Source organism: Triticum dicoccoides, chromosome 1B (assembly GCF_002162155.2).
Source record: "Triticum dicoccoides isolate Atlit2015 ecotype Zavitan chromosome 1B, WEW_v2.0, whole genome shotgun sequence".
Lineage (NCBI taxonomy): Eukaryota > Viridiplantae > Streptophyta > Magnoliopsida > Poales > Poaceae > Triticum > Triticum dicoccoides.
In genome coordinates, this window is record NC_041381.1 from 165,469,856 (window position 1) to 165,489,902 (window position 20,047).

At 47.5% G+C, this 20,047-nt stretch overlaps 1 protein-coding gene across 2 annotated transcripts; it reads left to right on the forward strand.

The window, feature by feature from the left end:
• The first annotated feature begins 5,693 nt into the window (after positions 1 to 5,693).
• On the forward strand, positions 5,694 to 13,870 carry LOC119325869 (proline-rich protein 12-like). 2 transcript variants are annotated; one of them, XM_037599598.1, is made up of 3 exons: positions 5,694 to 6,543; positions 11,192 to 11,826; positions 11,941 to 13,870. In XM_037599598.1, exons 1-3 carry the CDS (start codon positions 5,823 to 5,825, stop codon positions 13,552 to 13,554), a joined length of 2,970 nt encoding a protein of 989 aa, XP_037455495.1. In that variant the 5' UTR covers positions 5,694 to 5,822; the 3' UTR covers positions 13,555 to 13,870. The 2 variants fall into 2 exon arrangements, with proteins under 2 accessions (XP_037455495.1, XP_037455488.1); XM_037599591.1 differs by having other exon boundaries at positions 5,695 to 6,543; positions 11,192 to 13,870.
• The last annotated feature ends 6,177 nt before the right edge of the window (positions 13,871 to 20,047 follow it).

The following is a 20,047-nucleotide window of genomic DNA, read 5'->3' on the forward strand; positions in this document are numbered from 1 at the left end:
CTTCCGTCTCGCGATCTTCAAGGGTATGAAGATGCACTCCCCTCTCTATCGTTGCTAGTTACTCCATAGATTGATCTTGGTGATGCGTAGAAATTTTTTAATTTCTGCAACGATCCCCAACAATATATATATTTTGTGATGAACTAATGAACAATATATATATATATATATATATATATATTATGGATTCCATTTTCTATCTGTTTTTATACTAATTTGAATCTAGCTGTTATCATCCACATATACAGAATGGAAAGCGTATATACACACATTGAAACAGAACATATAAGAACGAAAAACAAAGTACACACATTGAAACAGAGGAATAAACAGAGCAATACTATGATGGCTGTGAATACATAGCTATCCACGTCGAAACGACTTAACAAAATAAAATGCGTCCACAAGACCATGACTAGCAGCCCTTGCCTACGGTAGCTCTTGGCTCTGCCTGAACTCGTGCAGGCGTTCCTCCAAGCGGTCGACACACTCGCGGTACATCTGGAGCGCGATCTCGAGCTCCAAGTTGGCTATTTCACCAGAGATCACCAGCTCGAGGATGTGATGGCCATGTTCCTCTATTGCGCCCAGGTGGACACTTGGGCCAAGGAGGCGGTTGAGCCTACGGACCAGCGCGTTGGCACCCAACGGGCCGCGGACAAGGCGAACGGCGGCACCCATGCGAATGGTGCGGCGGGCGTCCAGTGCAAGTACGGCGCGGCCAGTCTCTGGTGCAAGTACGGCGGTGAGGGCCTCTGCCCACTCCTAGCGAGGAATGGGGGTACTGACGGGACGTGTACCCAGCTGCGACGTGGTGTCGACAACAGGCAAGCGTTGATGGATCCGCGCTTGCTATGCGGCGGGCTGGGCTCTCGCTCTGCGGCGCTCCAACGGTCTCGCCGTGCGGCGAGCCGCAACTTATCAGCGCGGACATGCCTAGCTTGCTCTGCGGCGCGCCATCAATCATGTTGTGCAACGAGCTGCAGCCTGTCGGTGCTGACATGCCTATCTTGAACCGCGGTGCTCAAGCGCCATGCACCAAAGGTCTGCTCAACCCTGGCGATGACGCGCATCACAGTGTCGTCCATCGCGTTGTCGGGGAGCGCCTCAGCCTCGACGGGCCGTGGCGCCTGCTTGTTTTCCTCGTCGACGAGGTTGATGGCAGAGGCGGCGCTTTGGTGGGTTGGCATGCTTGGAAAAGGTGGATGTGCTACAGGCTACGCTTGTCGCCTCCGTGCGTCGCGCGCTGCCTAGATTTATGCGCAATATCGCTGGGTCGCGAGAAACAGGTGAGGAAATGGCGGGAAACGATGGCATGTTCATAAAACGCCATCAATTAATGGAAACTTAGCATAGAAGGAACATCGTGCTAGCACAAGAAGTAGATGATGATCAGATGAACACGGACCACACTAGGGAACCCGTCGGTGATGAATTCATCAATCGCAAACGGTTGAATACTAGCAAGCGTTTGCCCACAACACACATTGCTTATTCCATCATAAACAGGTCGGATGAATCAAATGTATGCCACGTATCGTACATTGTCAAAAAGTAATGCGGTAGACCTTCTATAACATGTGTTAAAAAAACAAGGACCTCAAGGTTAAATTAACTCATGGGATGGGTCGTATCAGTCATTTAATTTGACAAATATGACCCATTCTATCAGTTATTTAACATCAACAGAACTTTCCATCTAGTCACCCATCTGATGGCTGCTCCAGCCTGAGCACACTTAACTTGAGAGTTCTCTTATATAAGCTACTAGTGGAACAGCTAGTCCTTATTGATATAGGATGCCTCTTCGCATCCTTATGGCGTATCTGGATGACCGCCCATCCCCCAATGGCCAATAGATGTTGTGTAGGCAGAGCATATCACATATGTCTTATTAGAAGCAATCGTATGTGTTATTATCGGTCTTCGCACATATTTGTGATTACAGACCTGTTTGCCGCGTATCACACACATCTTGTTAAGTTGAACCATTTTTGTTCCCATGTCTCAACGCCAAAAGTTCATCCGAGTGAGCCGTATGTTGTACATCACACACTCCTTGATCTGGCTGACCGTTTCTTTTGTGTTGCCTAATCACAAACAGTTCATCCTAGTGAACCGTATGCTGTACATCGCACACACCTTCATCTGTCTACCCATTTCTTTTGTTCCTCCTCATCGCAAACGCTTAATTGAACTGAACCGTATGCCCTGCATCGCAGACACAACTAAAATCTGAACCGTGTTTGATGCATCCTCCATCGCAAACATTTAATACATTTTTGATGGTTTTCATACATCACCGTTTGTGATTATTGCATCGCACACAATTTCTCGAAGGGTCTCTGATCGTAGTGTCGCGTTAGCAGCATCTTGCAGTAGTGTAGCATGAGAAGTTTTATGATGATACATCTTCCATATCTAAATAGCTAGCCCCCACTAACATATTTCTCTCAACATGCAAGCATGCCACCTCATCATTCAACTTGCATAGGAAAGGCCCACCTCACCATGCAACTATGCATATTAAAAATCCACTTCAACATGCAAACATGCATGCATGTAAAATTCCATTCTATTATGGTATTAGATTTAATTCTTATATAATTTTAAAATCTATTATTTCAAATATTCATGTTTCATATAACCAAAATCTCACTAAAATACTGCAAAATACCCCCGCAACAATGTGCGGGGCATCATCTAGTTGCTATTATGATAATGACCATGATTCCTCCATGTCAGTATTTTATTTTTTATCGACACCTCTCTCTCTAAACATGTTGTCATGATTATCGATTTTCGTTTTCGCTCGAGGACAAGCGAGGCCTAAGCTTGGGGGAGTTGATACGTCCATTTTGCATCATGTTTTTATGTTGATATTTATCACATTATGGACTATTATTCCACTTTATAATACAATTCTTATGCAGTTTCTCTCTTATTTTGCAAGTTACACATGAAGAGGGAGATTGCCGGCAGCTAGAATTCTGGACCGGAAAGGGCTACATCAGAGGCACTTTTTTAAACAACTCCAGATGGGCTGAAAATTGACGGAGAATTATTTTGGAATATATTGAAATTATTGGCGAAAGAAATACCAGTGGGGACCCACTAGGCAGCCACAAGCCTGGGGGCATGCCCTGCCCCCTGAGCGATCCCCCCGAGCTTGTGGTGCCCCAGGCAGGCCTGCGGGGCCCATATTATCCTATATGATGCCATTTGACCTAGAAAAAAATCAGAAGGAAGGTTTCAGGAGAAGCGTCGCTGTCTCGAGGTGGAACCTGGGCAGGAGCAGTTTTGCTCTCTGGCGGAGAGATTACGCCGGGGAAACTTTCCCCCGGGAGGGGAAAATCGAAGCCATCGTTATCACCAACGATCCTCTCACTATGGGAGGACCAATCTTCGTCAACATCTTCACGAGTACCATCTCATCTTAAACCCTACTTCATCTCTTGTGTTCCATCTTTGTCTCAAAACCCCAGATTGGTACCTGTGGGTTGCTAGTAGTGTTGATTACATCTCGTAGTTGATGCTTGTTGGTTTATTTGGTGGAAGATCATATGTTCAGATCCTGGATGTTATGACACTCCTCTGATCTTGAGCATGAATATGATTTATGAGTAGTTACGTTTGTTCTTGAGGACATGAGAGAAGTCTTGTCATAAGTAATCATGTCAATTTGGTATTCTTTCGATATTTTGACGATATGTATGTTGTTGCTTCCTTTTAGTGGTGTCATGTGAACGTCAACTACATGACACTTCATCATCTTTGGACCTAAGGGAAGACATTTTGGAGTAGTTATTAGATAATGGGTTGCTAGAGTGACAGAAGCTTAAACCCTAGTTTATGCGTTATTCCGCAAGGGCTGATTTGGATCCATATGTTTCATGCTATGCTTAGATTTATCTTAATTCTTCTTCCGTAGTTGCGGACACTTGTGAGAGGGGGGTAATCATAAGTGGGAGGCTTGTTCAAGTAAGAACAACACCCAAGCACCGATCCACCCACATATAAAATTATCAAAGTAACGAACGCGAATCGAGCAAACATGATAAAAGTGATTAGGTGAAATTCTCGTGTGTCCTCAAGAACGACCTTGTTTATTATAAGAGAGCATTCCGGCCTGTTCTTTGCTACAAAAAGGATTGGGCTATCTTGCTGCACCTTTGTTACCATTACTACTTATTGCTCGTTACAAATTACCTTGCTATCAAACTATCTATTACCAATAATTCCAATGCTTGCAGACAATACCTTGCTAAAAACCGCTTATTCCTTCTGCTCCTCGTTGGGTTCTACACTCTTACTTATCGAAAGGACTACGATTGATCCCCTATACTTGTGGTCATCAGACACTAAAATGTGACCATTGTACACTTTTTTGCAAGCCTCAAAGGCTCCAAGTGTTATACTCAGAGGTACCGATCCGAACTAAAAGAGTCAACTCAAGGGATGGCCCATTGGATGTGGACGCAACTCGACTGGTCCGAACAAAGTTGATTTTGACGTTTTGAAATTGTTCTTAATCCTAGCAACACTCGTTCTTTGAAGATTGAGGGTTAAACATCAGTCCTCCTACATATCATAACATCTATTGGGAATAAGATGGTCATATTAGTCCCTTTAATAAAGTTGTCACAGGCAAATCATAACACACTGTGGGGCCATGGATGCACTTAATACAACATCGTTGTAATTGTGTACCAAATCCACATGGTATATACATGTTAATAAATTAATCACCAGTGCTAACTAGTATGGTAACTACATCATCAATATGATGATAGTTAAGTGGGGTAATACCACTCGTATGATGACTGATATTCAATAAACCACTTACAATACATCACTACCGTGGTGGACTAAGCAATCTAGTAGCTAATGCATCCCCACTAGTGATAACTAGTGCTAACCAATTTGGTAGATACATCACCATTGTAGTGGTAACTCTTTCTAGATATCTTTAAACTTACATCACTATTATAACAACAAAAGGTTAATCGCTTTAGTAACTAGATCGCCATTATGGTGGCACTTGTTTTTACCATTGTAGTGAATTATTTTCTACCTACTACTGGCCTTGTTAGGAAACAAAAGAGGACCGCTTACAACCATGAAAACAAAATTCTAAACAATAGTTTGAGCATTGATAACATATTGACAAGTTGCCTTTCCTCTTGCATTTGGAGTTGCTTTAAGTTTCTATGCCTCACATAGTTTGATAATGTCTGATGCCAACTCTATCTAATCATTGCATGTGCACATATTTTGGTTGTTGTTTTATATGATTGACCAATGAATTGTATTTACATATATTCTTATATTCTTTTATTCGTTTCTAAATGACGAGTGTTAGCTTCCAATTTCATAAAGGGATATTTTAAAGGCCCAACATCCCAACAATGAAGATTCACGGCGGCCCAGTGGTTACATAAACATATTATGGTCCATTTAACCATTTTAACATATTTGCTATAACCAAGCCACACGCGCCGAATATTTCAAGTCATTTTGAATTTCAGTGGGCACGGTTTCATACCGCGTGCAGCATGTTTTGCCCCCCTTCGACTAGTATAAATTGCTCGCCTCGGCACGCCTCGCCTCAGCGAAATTATCATTTCCTTTTCATTTCTCTCTCCCTTCTTCTGCAACTAATTACCATGATGCCCCTCGGACGGTGTCCCAGCCCCACCCGGCCCGAGATCCCCCAATTTCCCCAACCCCCGAAACCCAAACAGCGCAATCCCAAACCCAAACCTAAGCCCAGACCGAGAGACCCCGCACCCAAATCTAGGGTTTCGCTTCCCCGCCGCAGGATGGCTGCCCCCGCCGCCGCCGGCTCCGGCGCCGTCGTGCCCGCTGGTGACGGCGAGAGTTGGACCCCCAGTTTCGGCGACATGGTCTGGGGCAAGGTGAAGTCGCATCCGTGGTGGCCGGGCCACGTCTACAGCCTCACCCTCTCCGACGATCCGGAGGTGCATCGCGGCCACCGCCATGGCCTCGTCCTCGTCGCCTTCTTCGGCGACGGCAGCTACGGTTGGTTCGAGCCGCATGAGCTCGTCCGCTTCGAGGACCACTTCGTTGAGAAGACCTCGCAGGGGGGCAGCCGCACCTTCCCCGCCGCCGTCGCCGAGTCCCTCGACGAGATCTCGCGCCGCAGCGCGCTCGCGCTCCTCTGCCCCTGCCGCGGACCCGACACCTTCCGCCCCCACAACGAGGATCGAAGGTTCCTCCTGGTGAACGTGCCCGGGTTCGACAGCAACGCCGAGTACCTCCACGAACAGGTGACGGCCGCGCGGGAGCGGTTCGTCCCGCAGAAGATGTTTGACTTCCTGCAGAACGCTGCCGTGCAGCAGCGGGACGCGGCGGAGACGGCCGCACGGACCTTGCCTGGGATCGAGATGGCAGCGATGCTCATGGCGTACCGACGGTCTAGGTACGAGAGGTACGACCTCACCTATGCCGAATCATTTGGGGTGGATTCGAAGAAGGCCCTTGAAGGCGAGGTCAAGGCTGAGAATGAACGGTCTCAACGAGGTATCGACACTCACATGCCCAATCCTAGTAGTACTACTATTCACTGTTCTGTTATTATTTTTGCTGTGTACTTGAACTTGATGGGCAGATTACATGATACTAATCTTTTTTATGTGAATAGTGAACTGGATATTGGTTCTTCAAGTATTTATTGTTTCTCTTTTGTTGAACTGTGTGTTGCATGAATGTGAAAAATGTTTTTATCTGTATAGCCAACACTTTTTATATGCAAATCATGTGCATAACTTTGCAAAGCTATAGTGCTAATAAATGGTGGAGTAAAATTTATTTGATACAAATGAAATCCAAATCAAGTAAAAGCTATATACACATACGGATATCGTTTGATCAATGAGGACTTGTCCATAGCTTATCCACTTTTCTGTCTTTCCCATCCAGTTATGCCGAATACAAATATTAAAAGATACAATGAAGTTTACCTCTGCACGATGCATATAGATTTTTCAAGCAGCAGCTTCTGTGTGCTATGATGGATTTTGGATGGATTCTGAAATGTTTCTCTCGCATCCATATATTTCCTTGATTTGGGTACTTGCTACTCATCTAGTTTCTTCTTAGGCCATGCCTTAAATCTGGTATATTTAGGATTTGGATCTCTTTCCTCTTCCTGTGAGTGTGCTAATTTAACATCGCATTGCATTTCAGTTGCGTTCGCCTTACACCTTTCTTCACCCCTTCATAATCTAGCATATTAAGGTAGAATCGCTTAGTTTCAGCAACTTGACCTCTTGTTTTTGTTGTTGGTGAAGAGTATTAGCACAAGAACTGAATACGTATAGAAACACTGATTCTGAAAGAAGGTACCTTAATGTGCCTGATAAAAACATATCGGTGATTGGTGGAGATGGACCTGGCGGTCCTTATATACATATTTTGGATGCACTATTTCGTTTTCATCATTGAGCAGGCATTGAGGTAAGGCGGTTGAGTGCACATCATGAAGGAAGGCATCAAGTTAACACCGTACACTGCCTATTACCTATTATGTTCATAAATAAGCATGTATATATATCTACAAGGTAGCAGTTCAAGGATGTTTACAGTGAGTTTAGACATGCATCTTTCAAGTCATTATAGTAATTTTAGCAGGACTTCTCTGTTAATCTCTTAGTGGAATTAATCTGGATGCACATGACAATTATAACCTGATTATCTTGATTATCCCAAAACAATTTACATTTGAAATATTCTTCGTAGTTCTCGAGTTGAAATCCTGCATATAGAGAACCAAAATGAAGTAAACATATGCATTTGTTCCAAGATGGTGAGAAACGAATGGCGAAAGCTATATAGAGTTTGACTAAAACTTTGGCCGGACCAGCAGCAACTCTGGGCGTGCTATCTAACCCATTTGCCCTCTCCTTACCTTGATCTCCCACCATTGGACTAAACTTTGACACATGTTCTAAACTGAATCGAGTTAGGTGTTGTGCCAGAGGGCATTCTATCCTATATTCTTACCGGAGCCAGTTCCACTAGTTTTTGCCTCACATTCGGAGCAGTTGAGAGGACATTCTATCCCAAATTCTTACCGGAGCGTTTTTGCCTCACATTCGGAGCAGTTCAGAGGACATTGTAACCGTCTGTTCAACTAGTTCTGCCTCGCATTCGGAGCAGTCCGGGTTTGCCGTTTTGCCTGCTTCAATCAGAAGAAGCCAGCGAAGCAGTTCCATCCTGTCCTTTCATCTGATGCAGGCATGCTACGGTTACGATGAGAAGCTTTTGAAGAAGCACGCATGGCTATCTTCTCCTGAACTTTATTATGGACCGATGATTCATCTCCCATATGAACTGTCGAAGCCATGCCAGCAAGGGGCTTTTGATGGCCTGTCCCAAGCGCAGAGTAGAGCCAGCGGTTCTTTTCCCGGCTAAAAGCTCAGAAATTGCTTTCCCGTGCCTTCCCCACCAGAGGTGAGAGCTGATCCATATGCCATGCCCACTAGCCACAGAAGATCCTTGGGAGTCTCAAGTGGTTTGCCTCTGCACACGGACGGGTCACATTCCTATCCAAGGAAATTCAGATAGCGTTATCAGATTGCGTTACTCACACCAGCTGTGCTTTTTGGGGACTTGCATGCGGTGAACGGAGAATTCCCTTTTGCACCCCATATCCAACTTCCGTAGGAACTTGGCCTGCGGATGGAGTTTCAATAGAACTCATTGGGAATCAAGAATCTGGCCATGGGTCTGAACCTGTTAAGAACGCAGCGTCTGATTCACACAGGATTCGTCTCTGGTTGTTTAGGAGGAATTCGTGATCGACAGGGAGCCTTTCCTCCCGACCAATAGCACATGGTTATTCCCCATCCCCCACCCACCCCCACACCCCCACGGAGCCCGATTTTAGACTCTAGGCTGCTGTATCTTATTTTCTACTACTAGAACCTTGGCGATATTTTAGAATTTTATGGGTATAAAATTTCAACATTTTTTTAGAACTCTCTGGAAATAAGAACTTAGTGGTGATGCAAGTCATCTGAGCAAAAGAGAGGAAATCAAGTCGCCAAGGAAATTGTAAACTAACACGTACCTCCCGTCCTGCAATCGCACGTGCACCTCATCTTTCCAGAGGTGTAGCCGGTGGGAGAACGAAAATTATTCAGTGCAGATAAAGGTAAATATTAATGCCTTAGGCCGTTTTTAGCCCCCAAAAAGTACTACCAAGTCCCCTTTCAAGGTCCTTGCAGCAGAATAATTCTTTTTTCCGAATGATCTGCCTTTCCTACTAGATAAAGGAGAGTTGGGAGTATAGAAATGTGAGCTAATAAAACACACTACTTTAATGTTGGTTTTGACAAAAAGAACATTAGGGTGAAATCCGATGGCATCCTTTGTTTTGATGTTTTGCATTCTTTGGTAAGCTTAGGGGTTTAGTTTGTCACAGTTAGGGTTAGGGTTAGGATTCGACAAAGAGGGAAAGGTGTGCTTTGAGTGCGGGAAAACTCAGATCGTGTCTTTGGCTCAGTGAGTAGAGCGGAGGGAGTTAATTGCATGCACGACCTAATGAGTTGGTCGAGGGTGGTCGATGGTCGGCTACGGTGGCGATGGCACCTCTACGAGGAAAGCAAACATGCAATTTAGACGATTCTGCATACAGTGACATGTAGGAGGGGGGCGGTCTCATCGACTTCGAAGGGGAGGTGAGGAGAGTTTAGAATATATGAAGAGTGAGATAATGGAACACATCAGTTTGAATATTCGCTTGGATCAAAATCATCAGTGTGAACTCCAGTGGTTGTGGATCCTTGTTTGGTAGTTGCCTTCTTTGCCGAGCTTACTACTTGGTTTATCCCAGTTAGGGTTAGGGCTCACTAGAGAAAAAAGCCGCCCTTCAGCAATGCTTAGTTGTGTCTTTCGTCGAGTAGATAGAGCAAGAGGGAGGGAGTTCGTTGAGGGCGGTTGGTTACGGTGGCGATGGTACCTCTTATCGAGAAGCAGACACAATCTGGACGATCTTGCGGACAATGACATGTAGGGGTGGGAGAATGTCTTGTCAAAGCCATAGAAACACATAGGTGAGACGATGCGATGCTAAGAATGATTGTTTGCTAACTGGTATCTGCTTGTTTTGAATCGACTAGTTAATTGGTCGATAAATCTTTGCTAACTGGTATCTGCTCGGTTTGAATCAACTAGTTAATTGGTCGATAAATTGGTTAATCTACGGATTGGTGATCCATCGAGCATGGATTAATCGACCAGTTAATTGATTTGTTGGTTGATATTTTGAACACCGCTAAGAGGGGAGGACCGAAGGAAGCACGGTCGGAGATGACATCGACGCGGAGTAGGGTTGGTTGGGGTTTGGGAGCAGAGATGGATTTTTGTGTGATTATGGGGAGTATTGATATTTTGATTCGATGGCAACAAGTAGCATCCTTTGCATCATATTTGGGTCTTTGCTCTTTTCAAATTACAAAAGATAGGGAGTAGTATTCTCTTCATCCGAAAATACTTGTCATCAAAACAGATAAAAGGGATGATCTTTTGCGTCGTGGAGGGAGAGGCTCACTCGCCCATCATTGGTAGTTTGGTACCACCAACGAAGATTGTGGCATGCGGGGTGGGCGCTCGCTTTGCTCCCACCACCAAGTTCCTTTCACCGCGGGTACCGAGGCCCCACATTTACTCTTTCTGCAAAATCGAGATTTGAGCGGCGACGTGTCTAGCCTTTGTGACCGACTGGACCGTAGTATTTCTTTTACCTCTCGGTCAGTTTGTCACGCATGCACATGCTAATCAGTCAGAATTATTTACATTTTGCAGGGTCAGACCGTAGTGTACGGCCAAATATATAAATCCAAAAATAATACTTTTTTCGTCGCATAATATAAGAACGTTTTTACGATCATAAATTATTAAATCCTAATTTCAATTTTTATTTGAATGGATTTCTTTTAAATACACGCCAATTCGTGCTTTGGATCTGGTTTCCTTTCCTAGTGCTACTTGCTTTTGCTTTGTTCTTCTTCTTTTTTTTGCTTTGTTCTTGTGTTACATCTATTATTAGGAATGCGAATATAAATACGTGACCCCTTGGCATTGACTTGTTCCTGTTGCGTTTTTTCTCCATGGATGTGGTACCGCGCTGTGTGCTAACGTGTGCCGCTGGTGACATGCCTTGCAGCTCGGCCGCTCAAGGGTCGGCAGAAGGTGCCGGAGAAGGAGAACGCCCCGGCGAGGGGCCGGAGGGGCGCCGCCGGCGCGGCCGCGAGGCTCATGGAGAAGATCATGCCCGGCGCGCCGGCAATGAAGCCCAAGGCCAGCAAGAAGGACCAGTACCTGCTCAAGCGTCGGGAAGACGCGCGCGCGCCAGCGCTGCCGCCAGCCGCGCTCCCGGACGCGGCTCCCGCCCCGGACGACGGTGGCCCGCCTGGCTTCCCCCCGGCAGAACCGCAGACGCCGCCGTTGCCCAGCAGCACCGGAGGCGGCGACGAGGAGGAGTTTATGCTGCAGAGACGCGCGCTCCCTCCCGCCGACCAGGCGAGCGACGGCGGCGCAACCGCGGACGACGCCGCCGCCGCCACTGCGCCCAAGAAGGTGGCCAAGCCCAAGAAGGCCCGCAAGCGCGAGAGGGAGGAGCCAGCCGAAGACGTGGCCGCCGCCGACGGTGAGCCCAAGAAGAAGAAGAAAAAGAAGAAGCTCGCTGAACTCAACGGCGGCCTGCCCTCTGCCGCCCCCTCCGTCGACGGCGGCGGCGCTACAAAGCCCGCAGCTTTCTCGCCCCCCAAGGTCGACCTTGACGGCTTAGATCTGACACAGGTAATATCCGACCTTCAAAACCTTCCGCTGCTTCCCTTCTACGGCGCCGGCAGACGCATCTCTGACGCCTCTCACTCCTTCATCCTGGCGTTCCGCTCGAAACACTACAAAAAGAGCTATGAGAACGATCCGCCGGAAGAGTCTAAGAAGGGCATGGATAATAAGCCCACTGTCGTTGCTGCCGCCGCCGCCGCCGTCTCTGACGGCCAGCCCCCCAAACCGTTGAAGAAGAAGCCGGTCATGAGGCCCAGCGACCCCACCAGTGCTGGCGTGAAGCGCCCGCCGTCTGACCGCCAGGAGGAGATTGCCTCCAAGAAGAAAATCAAGCTGGACAAGATTAAAACACTGGCCGCCGACAAGAAGGCCGGGCTGGAGCAGAAAGTCCCTGCCGCCACCGCAGCTGCGGGAGGCGGGACGACGGCGGCGGCTCAGCTGCCGCGGGCTGGCATGAAGGAAAAGGCTCTGGCGGCAGCCAAGAAGAAGGTGCCAGCGGCGGCGCCTGTGAAGAGGACGCCGTCGCCGACGGCGCTGATGATGAAGTTCCCGCTGAAGAGCACGCTGCCGTCGGTGGCCTCCCTCAAGGCGAGGTTCGCGCGCTTCGGGCCGCTCGACATCAACGGCATCCGCGTGTACTGGAAGTCCAACATGTGCCGGGTCATCTACAAGTTCCAGTCCGACGCGGAGGCCGCGCTCAAGTACGCCAAGGCCAACGCCATGTTCGGCCAGCTGGCCCCCAACTACTACCTGCGCGGCGTCGAGGGAGGGTCGGCCGGCGCCGACCCAGGGCCTGAGCCGGCCCCTCCGCAGCGCTCTGAGCTGCGGCTCATGGAGACCACGCCGTTCAGGCCTGGGAGCTCCGGCAATGGCGCTCCGCTGACGCTGTCCAAGGCGGTGCCGGCGCGCATGTCCGTTGGGCTGCCCAAGTCAATCCTGAAGAAGAGCAACGACGAGGGAGGGCTGGCTGCGGCCAGCGCGCTCCGGGACTCCCCTCGGGTGAAGTTCGTGCTGGACGGTGGGGACAGCATGCTGGAGCCACCTCCATTGCCAGCGAGCTTCGACGGGAACAATGGCCCGGACACTGCTGCACCAGTGAGCAAGGTCGCGAGGTCGCTCGGCTTCGCGCAGCCGCCTCTGCAGCCGCCGGCCCGCCCTGCGCAGCCCAACCTGCAGCCACTCATGCGCCCACAGCACCAGCAACTGCAGCCGCCACGTGCACCGGATTCACAGCCACTCCCACCACCGCCGCCGCTGCCATACCAGCCTCGCATCAACGAGCCATCGTCGTACCAGCCCCGTATCAGCGAGCCATCGCCGTACCAGTCTCGCGTCAACGAGCCACAGCTGTACCAGCCTCGTCGCACGGACGCGCCGCCAATGTTCAACATGCAGCCGCCGTACCAGCCTCGCCAGAGTGACGCGCTGCCGTCCTTCAACATGCAGCCACCGTACCAGCCTCGCCACAGCGACGGGCCGCTCGCGCTCCCTGGACAGCCGCCGCTGCCGCCGTACCCTCCTCGTGCCGGTTTCCCCGGACAGCAGTACTCTTCCCGCTCTGACGACATGCCGCCGGCTCACTTCGACAACAACGCCATGCCGGTGTGGAAGAGGGGGGAGAAGGAGTTCAACGAGGAGCTGATGAGGGTGATGCTGGGGATCGCCAAGCTGGTGGAGCCATTGATGGACAAGAACGGCAACTTCCCCTACCACCTCTTCAGCCGGTCAGCATGAGCCGCGGCAGCAGCAGCTCCAGGGCAGAGCTCGCTGCGTTGTATCTGACTGCTGGGTCCCTGTGGCGCCGGCAGTACCGCAAGTGCGGTTAGTAGTGCTAGTGACTTTGCCTCTCGAGAGAAGGACAACCAAGATGATGCATCTCCTGTCATGTAGTACTAGTGTATAATTACCTCTTGTTTTCTGTTTTGTCAGAGCATGTATGAACTCTCTCGATTCTAGTCGTCATCAGACTGTCAATTAAGATGTGGTTAAGGACACCAAATTGATGTTGTATGGTTTCTAAGTCGAAATTATGGGCCTGTTTAGTGTCTCAGTGCTCGAACCTAGGCCGGCGCGAAAAATGTACTCCCTTCGTTCCTAAATATAAATATTTTTAGAGATTCAAATGTAGACTACAGATGACGCAAAATAAGTGAATCTGTATTCTAAAATATATCTATATACATTCGTATGTAGCCTGTACTAAAATCTTTACTACCTAAAAGAACTGTAAGGTTCCCTCTCCCCTCTTACGTCAAATAGTTTCTTCCACCCACGTCTTCGTCCGCACCCTCCTTCGTGTTTTTTTGTCGTTACCAATTTTCCCAGATCAATCACGTTTATGTTCTCCCTAAAAATCAGGGATTTGTCTCACTTTCCCAGGGCAACTGACCTCCTCTTCATACGCTTTCTCCTTCCCATGCCGCCGACACCGATCTGCACACCCTTCCCTTCTCCCCCAGGCCGCGTCTCTCTCTCTCTCTCAAACCATGGCCGCAAGCCGGGACCTGTCGCGACTACAGACGACCGACGAGATAACATTCTGCTCCATGGGCGCGCGTCGGGAATGTAGAGGAAGGCTTGACGGAGGTGGCTGCCATTGACGCTGGATGTTGGGGCAGATCGCCACAAGTCTTTTTTTTTTGAAACGAGGCAAAAGATTTGCCATTTTCATTGATTAAGAAGAAGAGAATTGCCCGGTTAATTGACGGAAAACCAGGCTAAAACCGATACAACTCAACCCACATGACATGGGCACCACCGGCCAACCTGGCCACCGACATGGGACACAAAGCTGCAAAGAAGAAAGGCACTCGCCGAGGAGCCGCAAGCGTCATCGTCATCACCGGTTGCCTTGAACGAGCGACTCCGACTTCACCATAGAGCTTCAACCTCGAAGCCAACCCACAAACAGCTTAGAAGCCACGACGGCACATGCCACCGGATGGCCACACGCGCAAGCAACCGACAACTCCAACTTTGACGACGAGCCTCGCCAGGGAAATATGCAGGACTTGCGCCGACCATGCCCTAAGAGCACCTCGGACACGCCGGGAAGAACCGTCTATCGAAGTCCACGCCGCGACCCGAGCTCCTCTCGACGCCATCATCGTTGCCAAACAGAAACCAGCGCCCCGCCTCAGCAAACCACACGGCAAAGATGCCGCCAACCACGGCGAAGATGCCGCCATCCACCAGTCTCCCAGTCGTAGCCGGCTCCGAGACGATGCCCCCAAGGAGGAGAAAGACGCGAAGACGCCTCCATCGCCCGATCCAGCGGATCTGAGGTTTCCCTCCGAAGCCCAAGCCGTGGGGAGGAGGAGCACACCTTCACGACGACGCTTCCAAGAAAGATCACGGCACCCGCGGGCACTGCCGTCGCCGGCTCCGAAGAAGGCCAGAGCAAAGATTTCTCCCGAAGATGCACCGACCACCTGCCACCACCAACCGCCGCCCACCCTCCACCACCTGCTGAGGCCGACCTCATTCTGGCCGCGGGATCCCACGATCCACCGCGACCAGACACGCACCACCCCCTGGCCGAAGCCGCCGTCCACCACCGCAGCACCACCATGGCTACCACCACCGCAGCGACCAAAGCCACATCGCGAAGCGCAGCATCCAGATCGATGCACCTCGCATCAGATCCAATCGGAGCTGCTCAGGCGAAGAAGCAGAGCAGCCAGCAGGCAGTCCCTCCATAGCACACCTCGCACCCTAGACAAGCCCACCCGCCACGCTCAGCCGGTCACCGCGCCCGCCGCGCGCCTTCCGCCGTCGCGCCAGGCCGGTCACCGCGCCCCACGCGCACTAGCCAGAACTGAGCCGCCGTCGGGCGCTCGCACGCCGTCCACGCCCAAGCCACGCAACCGACGCCAGATGCGCGCCGCCGAGCCGTCACCCCACGGCGCCAGAGCCGCCCCTGCAGGCCGGCCACGCCTGCACACCACCAGATCCGGGCGGGAGGGCCCTGGATCCGTCGCCCCCGCCGGAGGAGAGGAGCTCCAGCCTGCCGGCGAAGGGCTCGCGACGACCATGCGCTGGCGCCGCACGAGCCAGCCACGGGCTACCCGCGCCCTGGAGAAGAAGCCCCGCCGCCGCCGCCGCTGCCACACGGGCTTTGCCCGGCGGAGCATCCCGGCGGCGGCGAGGGGGGAAGACGACGGCGGAAGCCGCTGCCGGTGGTGGCTCGGGCCTGCCGCCCGTGTCGCTCGTGCGGAGCGACGCGGGGGCCCTTCAGAAATTAGGAAGGAAGCTCTATTGCTATCGCCACAAGTCTGGCCCTACTTGAGTTTTGTGATACTCGGAGGTTATGGATCGTTCATGCTACGATGATGACCTGCGGAAAGGACATGGAGAGCGATGTGCACACATCTCACGATCTTGTGGATCTTGCAGATGGCCCTGGGCTGGGTATGTTGATTTTCTTTTGTGTACACATTACTTATTCTTTGTTGTCAAGTGCTTGATGAAATGCACCAAATTTGATTGTTCAGCAGACTACTCTGCACCAAAAACAGTGTTTGGCCAACAATAACCTGATGCAAATCATCGGTGGCGTCTTGAAGAAACAAAAGGAGCTGGCCTGGTTGTGTGGATCACGCCTGGTTGTTTGGATCACGCATGGTTTGTGATAACTCAGCAAACAAGAACATGTAGTACATGTATTCTCTATTATGTTGCTGTGACAAGATAGGTCCAATATTTTTTTGGATTTTACCATTGATTCGATTTATGCGTACATTCTTTCAATGATGGTTAATTCCTGAGAATTTATATGCAACATTGCATACAATTTTTCGTAAATATATATATTTGGAATATCATGATTTCCTTTCATATCCATCATTGAATGAGGAATGTGGTATTTTCAACTCTTGAAAAATAATTCTTTCAGTAATCCGAAGATTCCTTGATGTCAATATATTCATTTATTTATCGACTTAGTTGTCTGAGCAATATGTATATTTCCTATTGTAATAGTTTGAATGTGTGTGAATATATAGAATGAATGTGAGATGATCTCCTTTTAAATCTTTTACTAGCACACGAGTGATTAATAATGTTTATAGTTTTGCTAAAGCACATCTAGATGTACCCTAAGTCATATGTCATTGATTTTACTTAGAGATTCGTGCGGGTATTTTCTTTCTTTTTTCTTTTCCTTTTTTATGCTTGATCGAGTCATTTAGATGTGCAATAACTAACATACCCCGATGTTTTATTACTTTGCATTTCGAGGCACATGGATAAAGTTAGGTCATTTTTTCAAAATGCAGATTCTAAATCTAGCAGGTTTCCCATTCCTCAGGCCATGGATATTTGTCCTGGATATTTTTATCAAGAAATATATCTACATGTAGTTCATGTACGGATATTAAAAATATTTTTAGTTTACTTTTTTGTTTCCAAATTTTCCAAGTGTACGGGCCTTAAGGAATTTTTGAAAGTATATGTCAGTTGACAAGCGACTAATTGGTCCCACTACTTATTGGCTTACCAAATAAAATCATGCTATTCTTTGTAAGTCGAGTGCGGATTTAATCGGTAGTTAAAGTCCAATTTTTTTTACATAGAATCACATTAACAATAAAATGATACGAAAATCACAGTGATTGCGTATAAATATTCACTACAATTTATTCTCGCCAATGTACGAAGTATATCCCGTTGCAACGCACGGGCAATTACCTAGTCTTTAAAATGTCTTATATTTATAAATGAAGGGAGCATTAGCCATTCAAGTAAGGATGGCAATTTTACCCTGGGTACGGGTACCCGCGGGTGCCAACCCGCATGGGCAGGGTATAGACACACTTTTATACCCGTGTGTAGTACCCATTTCCTACCCGTTAAGTCATGAGTAAGGTATGAGTATAGCCTTGTACCCGCGGGTATACCCATACCCTACCCGTTTGTGTACTAATGTTAATTTGTCGTTAACTAGTCATTAGTTTGTCATGTGACTCGTCTACTCCTATTGACTTAAGAGTATGTTGCGGTCTTTAAATTTTGATATTGATCATTTACTCATCTACCTATTATTGAGCTGAGATAATTGATTTTTTTGTGAAATGTGCTGCCAATGCGCGTAAAATTGTGAACAACTTGTGTTCTACTCCCTCCATTCTAAAATAGATGACTCAACTTTATACAAAGTTAGTACAAAGTTCGGTCATTTATTTTAAAACGGAGGGAGTATTTGTGTATCCAATGGGTACGGGTACCCACCGGGTATGGGTATGGGTAAAGTTTCATACACATGGGTACAGGTATGGGTAAAATTTTGTACCCACAAACTATATGGGTATGGATATGGTATTGCTCTACTCTGCTCATACCCTATCCATTGCCATCCTTACATCCAACTAATCATGAACATTAGAAGTTCTCCATTAGTACTCCGTTTTGTTATTTGTATATGTAAAGACGATGGAGGTTCTCTAAGAGCAACTCTAGCACCATAGAATATCCAGTGCTCCACACTTGGGGTGATCGAATGTCCAAAAAGTCAATTTCAAATGTTAAAAAAAGATCTAATTTTTTTAATGTTCACTATACATGTGTCAATAACCTATAAAAATTCCAGATCCAAACTTGAAATACACATCGAGAAACAAAAGAGAACAAATTCAGCACCAATAATGCCACTGAAAGACAAAAGCAAAAAACGTATTCACTTCTAGATTTATCTTTTTTTTTGTTTCTCAACGTGTATTTCAAATTCGGATCACAAAAAAAGACCAACCGGCGGGAGCAAAGGTTCAATTTCTTCTTACCTAGCCCTCCCCAATTTCTGCCCACACACTGCTATTTCCTGCTCCGCCCACTTGGTTTCCGCCACACCATTCTTTTCTGTCGCTTGGTTTCACGTCAAACTTGTATTAGTCATACTAGACGTAGTCAAAAACACAATTAGTCACGCTTTAGCAAATCTTGCTCAAGTGGACGGTAGAATTGTTGTTTGGTTTAGACATGGTCTTGTCAAAACAGTCGAACTCTGTAATGCAGAATGTAAGCCCGACAGATAATGAGGATTACAAAAGTTAAAAGTTTGATCACAAAAAAAGGAAAAACTTCACGGCACAAAAAGCTCCTTTACACTTTCTTCTTCTTTAGGGCATGGACACTCTCATATGCAACGAAGAGTGTTATCTGTGATTAAACGGACCCTGAACGAAACACACTATGTTGTTTTCCGATCACCTCATTGAGCGAATCTCTAAACTTGCAGGAATGCAATAGGGCGATGTTGACAAAGCAACTGTGGGTTACGAACCTTTGGGATTAGAGTGAAAGCATTGTCCTTTGGTCCCACATGCAGTTCTCTTACATGATTCCCCCCCAAAAAAATGTATGACAGTATTTTTTTTACACGTACAACTAGTGCACGAGAAATTGAAAAAGAGAAGGGTATGAGCCCCTGGACTAGACCAATATGCTACTTTGGGCTAAGACGGGGCCTTGAGGTGTGCTGGTGGGCCGTGCTCAAAGTCCATGAGAGATACATGCAGGAGACGGCAACCCACCATCCAGACTAAATAAACCATCCATACCATCCACTATCTAATATGCATAATTTTTGGTTTGTAGAGTTATATGTGTGAAAAATGAAGAACAAGCATGATGATATGATATTGGAAACATTTGTAGGATAGAGCTTCAAAGGCACCCAAGATAACTTTGACCACAACGCCGACACAGAAGTCTTTTGAGGTTGAATAAAACCAAGTTGAAGATCAAAATGTGAGCAATTGTAACACCCCGATAATTAAGCCATAGTAACCCTCTTCTAATGATGCCATGTCATCACTGTTACTGTTGCTAATCTCACTTCGACCCAAAATTGATTCAAATTCAAAAATTAAAATAAAATCAAAATTTAAAGTTTCCATAATGTCAAAACTAAAATGTGGAAACTATGGAAAATAATTCATAACTAATATTGGTGAAGAAACCACATTTCTATAAAACAGTTTAATGCCCTTGAATAAATAAAACAGTGGCTTAAACTATTATTTGAATGCTTTTTATATAATAAAAATATGCAAAGTAGTTTATTATGACACCAAATCATTTTGTGGCAGTGCTAATTATTGCAACTTATTTATGTGGCACAATTCCATATTTTATGGAAGTCTTTATGTGGCCTAGCAATTTGCAAAAGAGAAAAACAAAAGAAAATATAAAAAGAACAGGAGCCTCCCCTCCCTCGCTGGGCCTTGGCCCA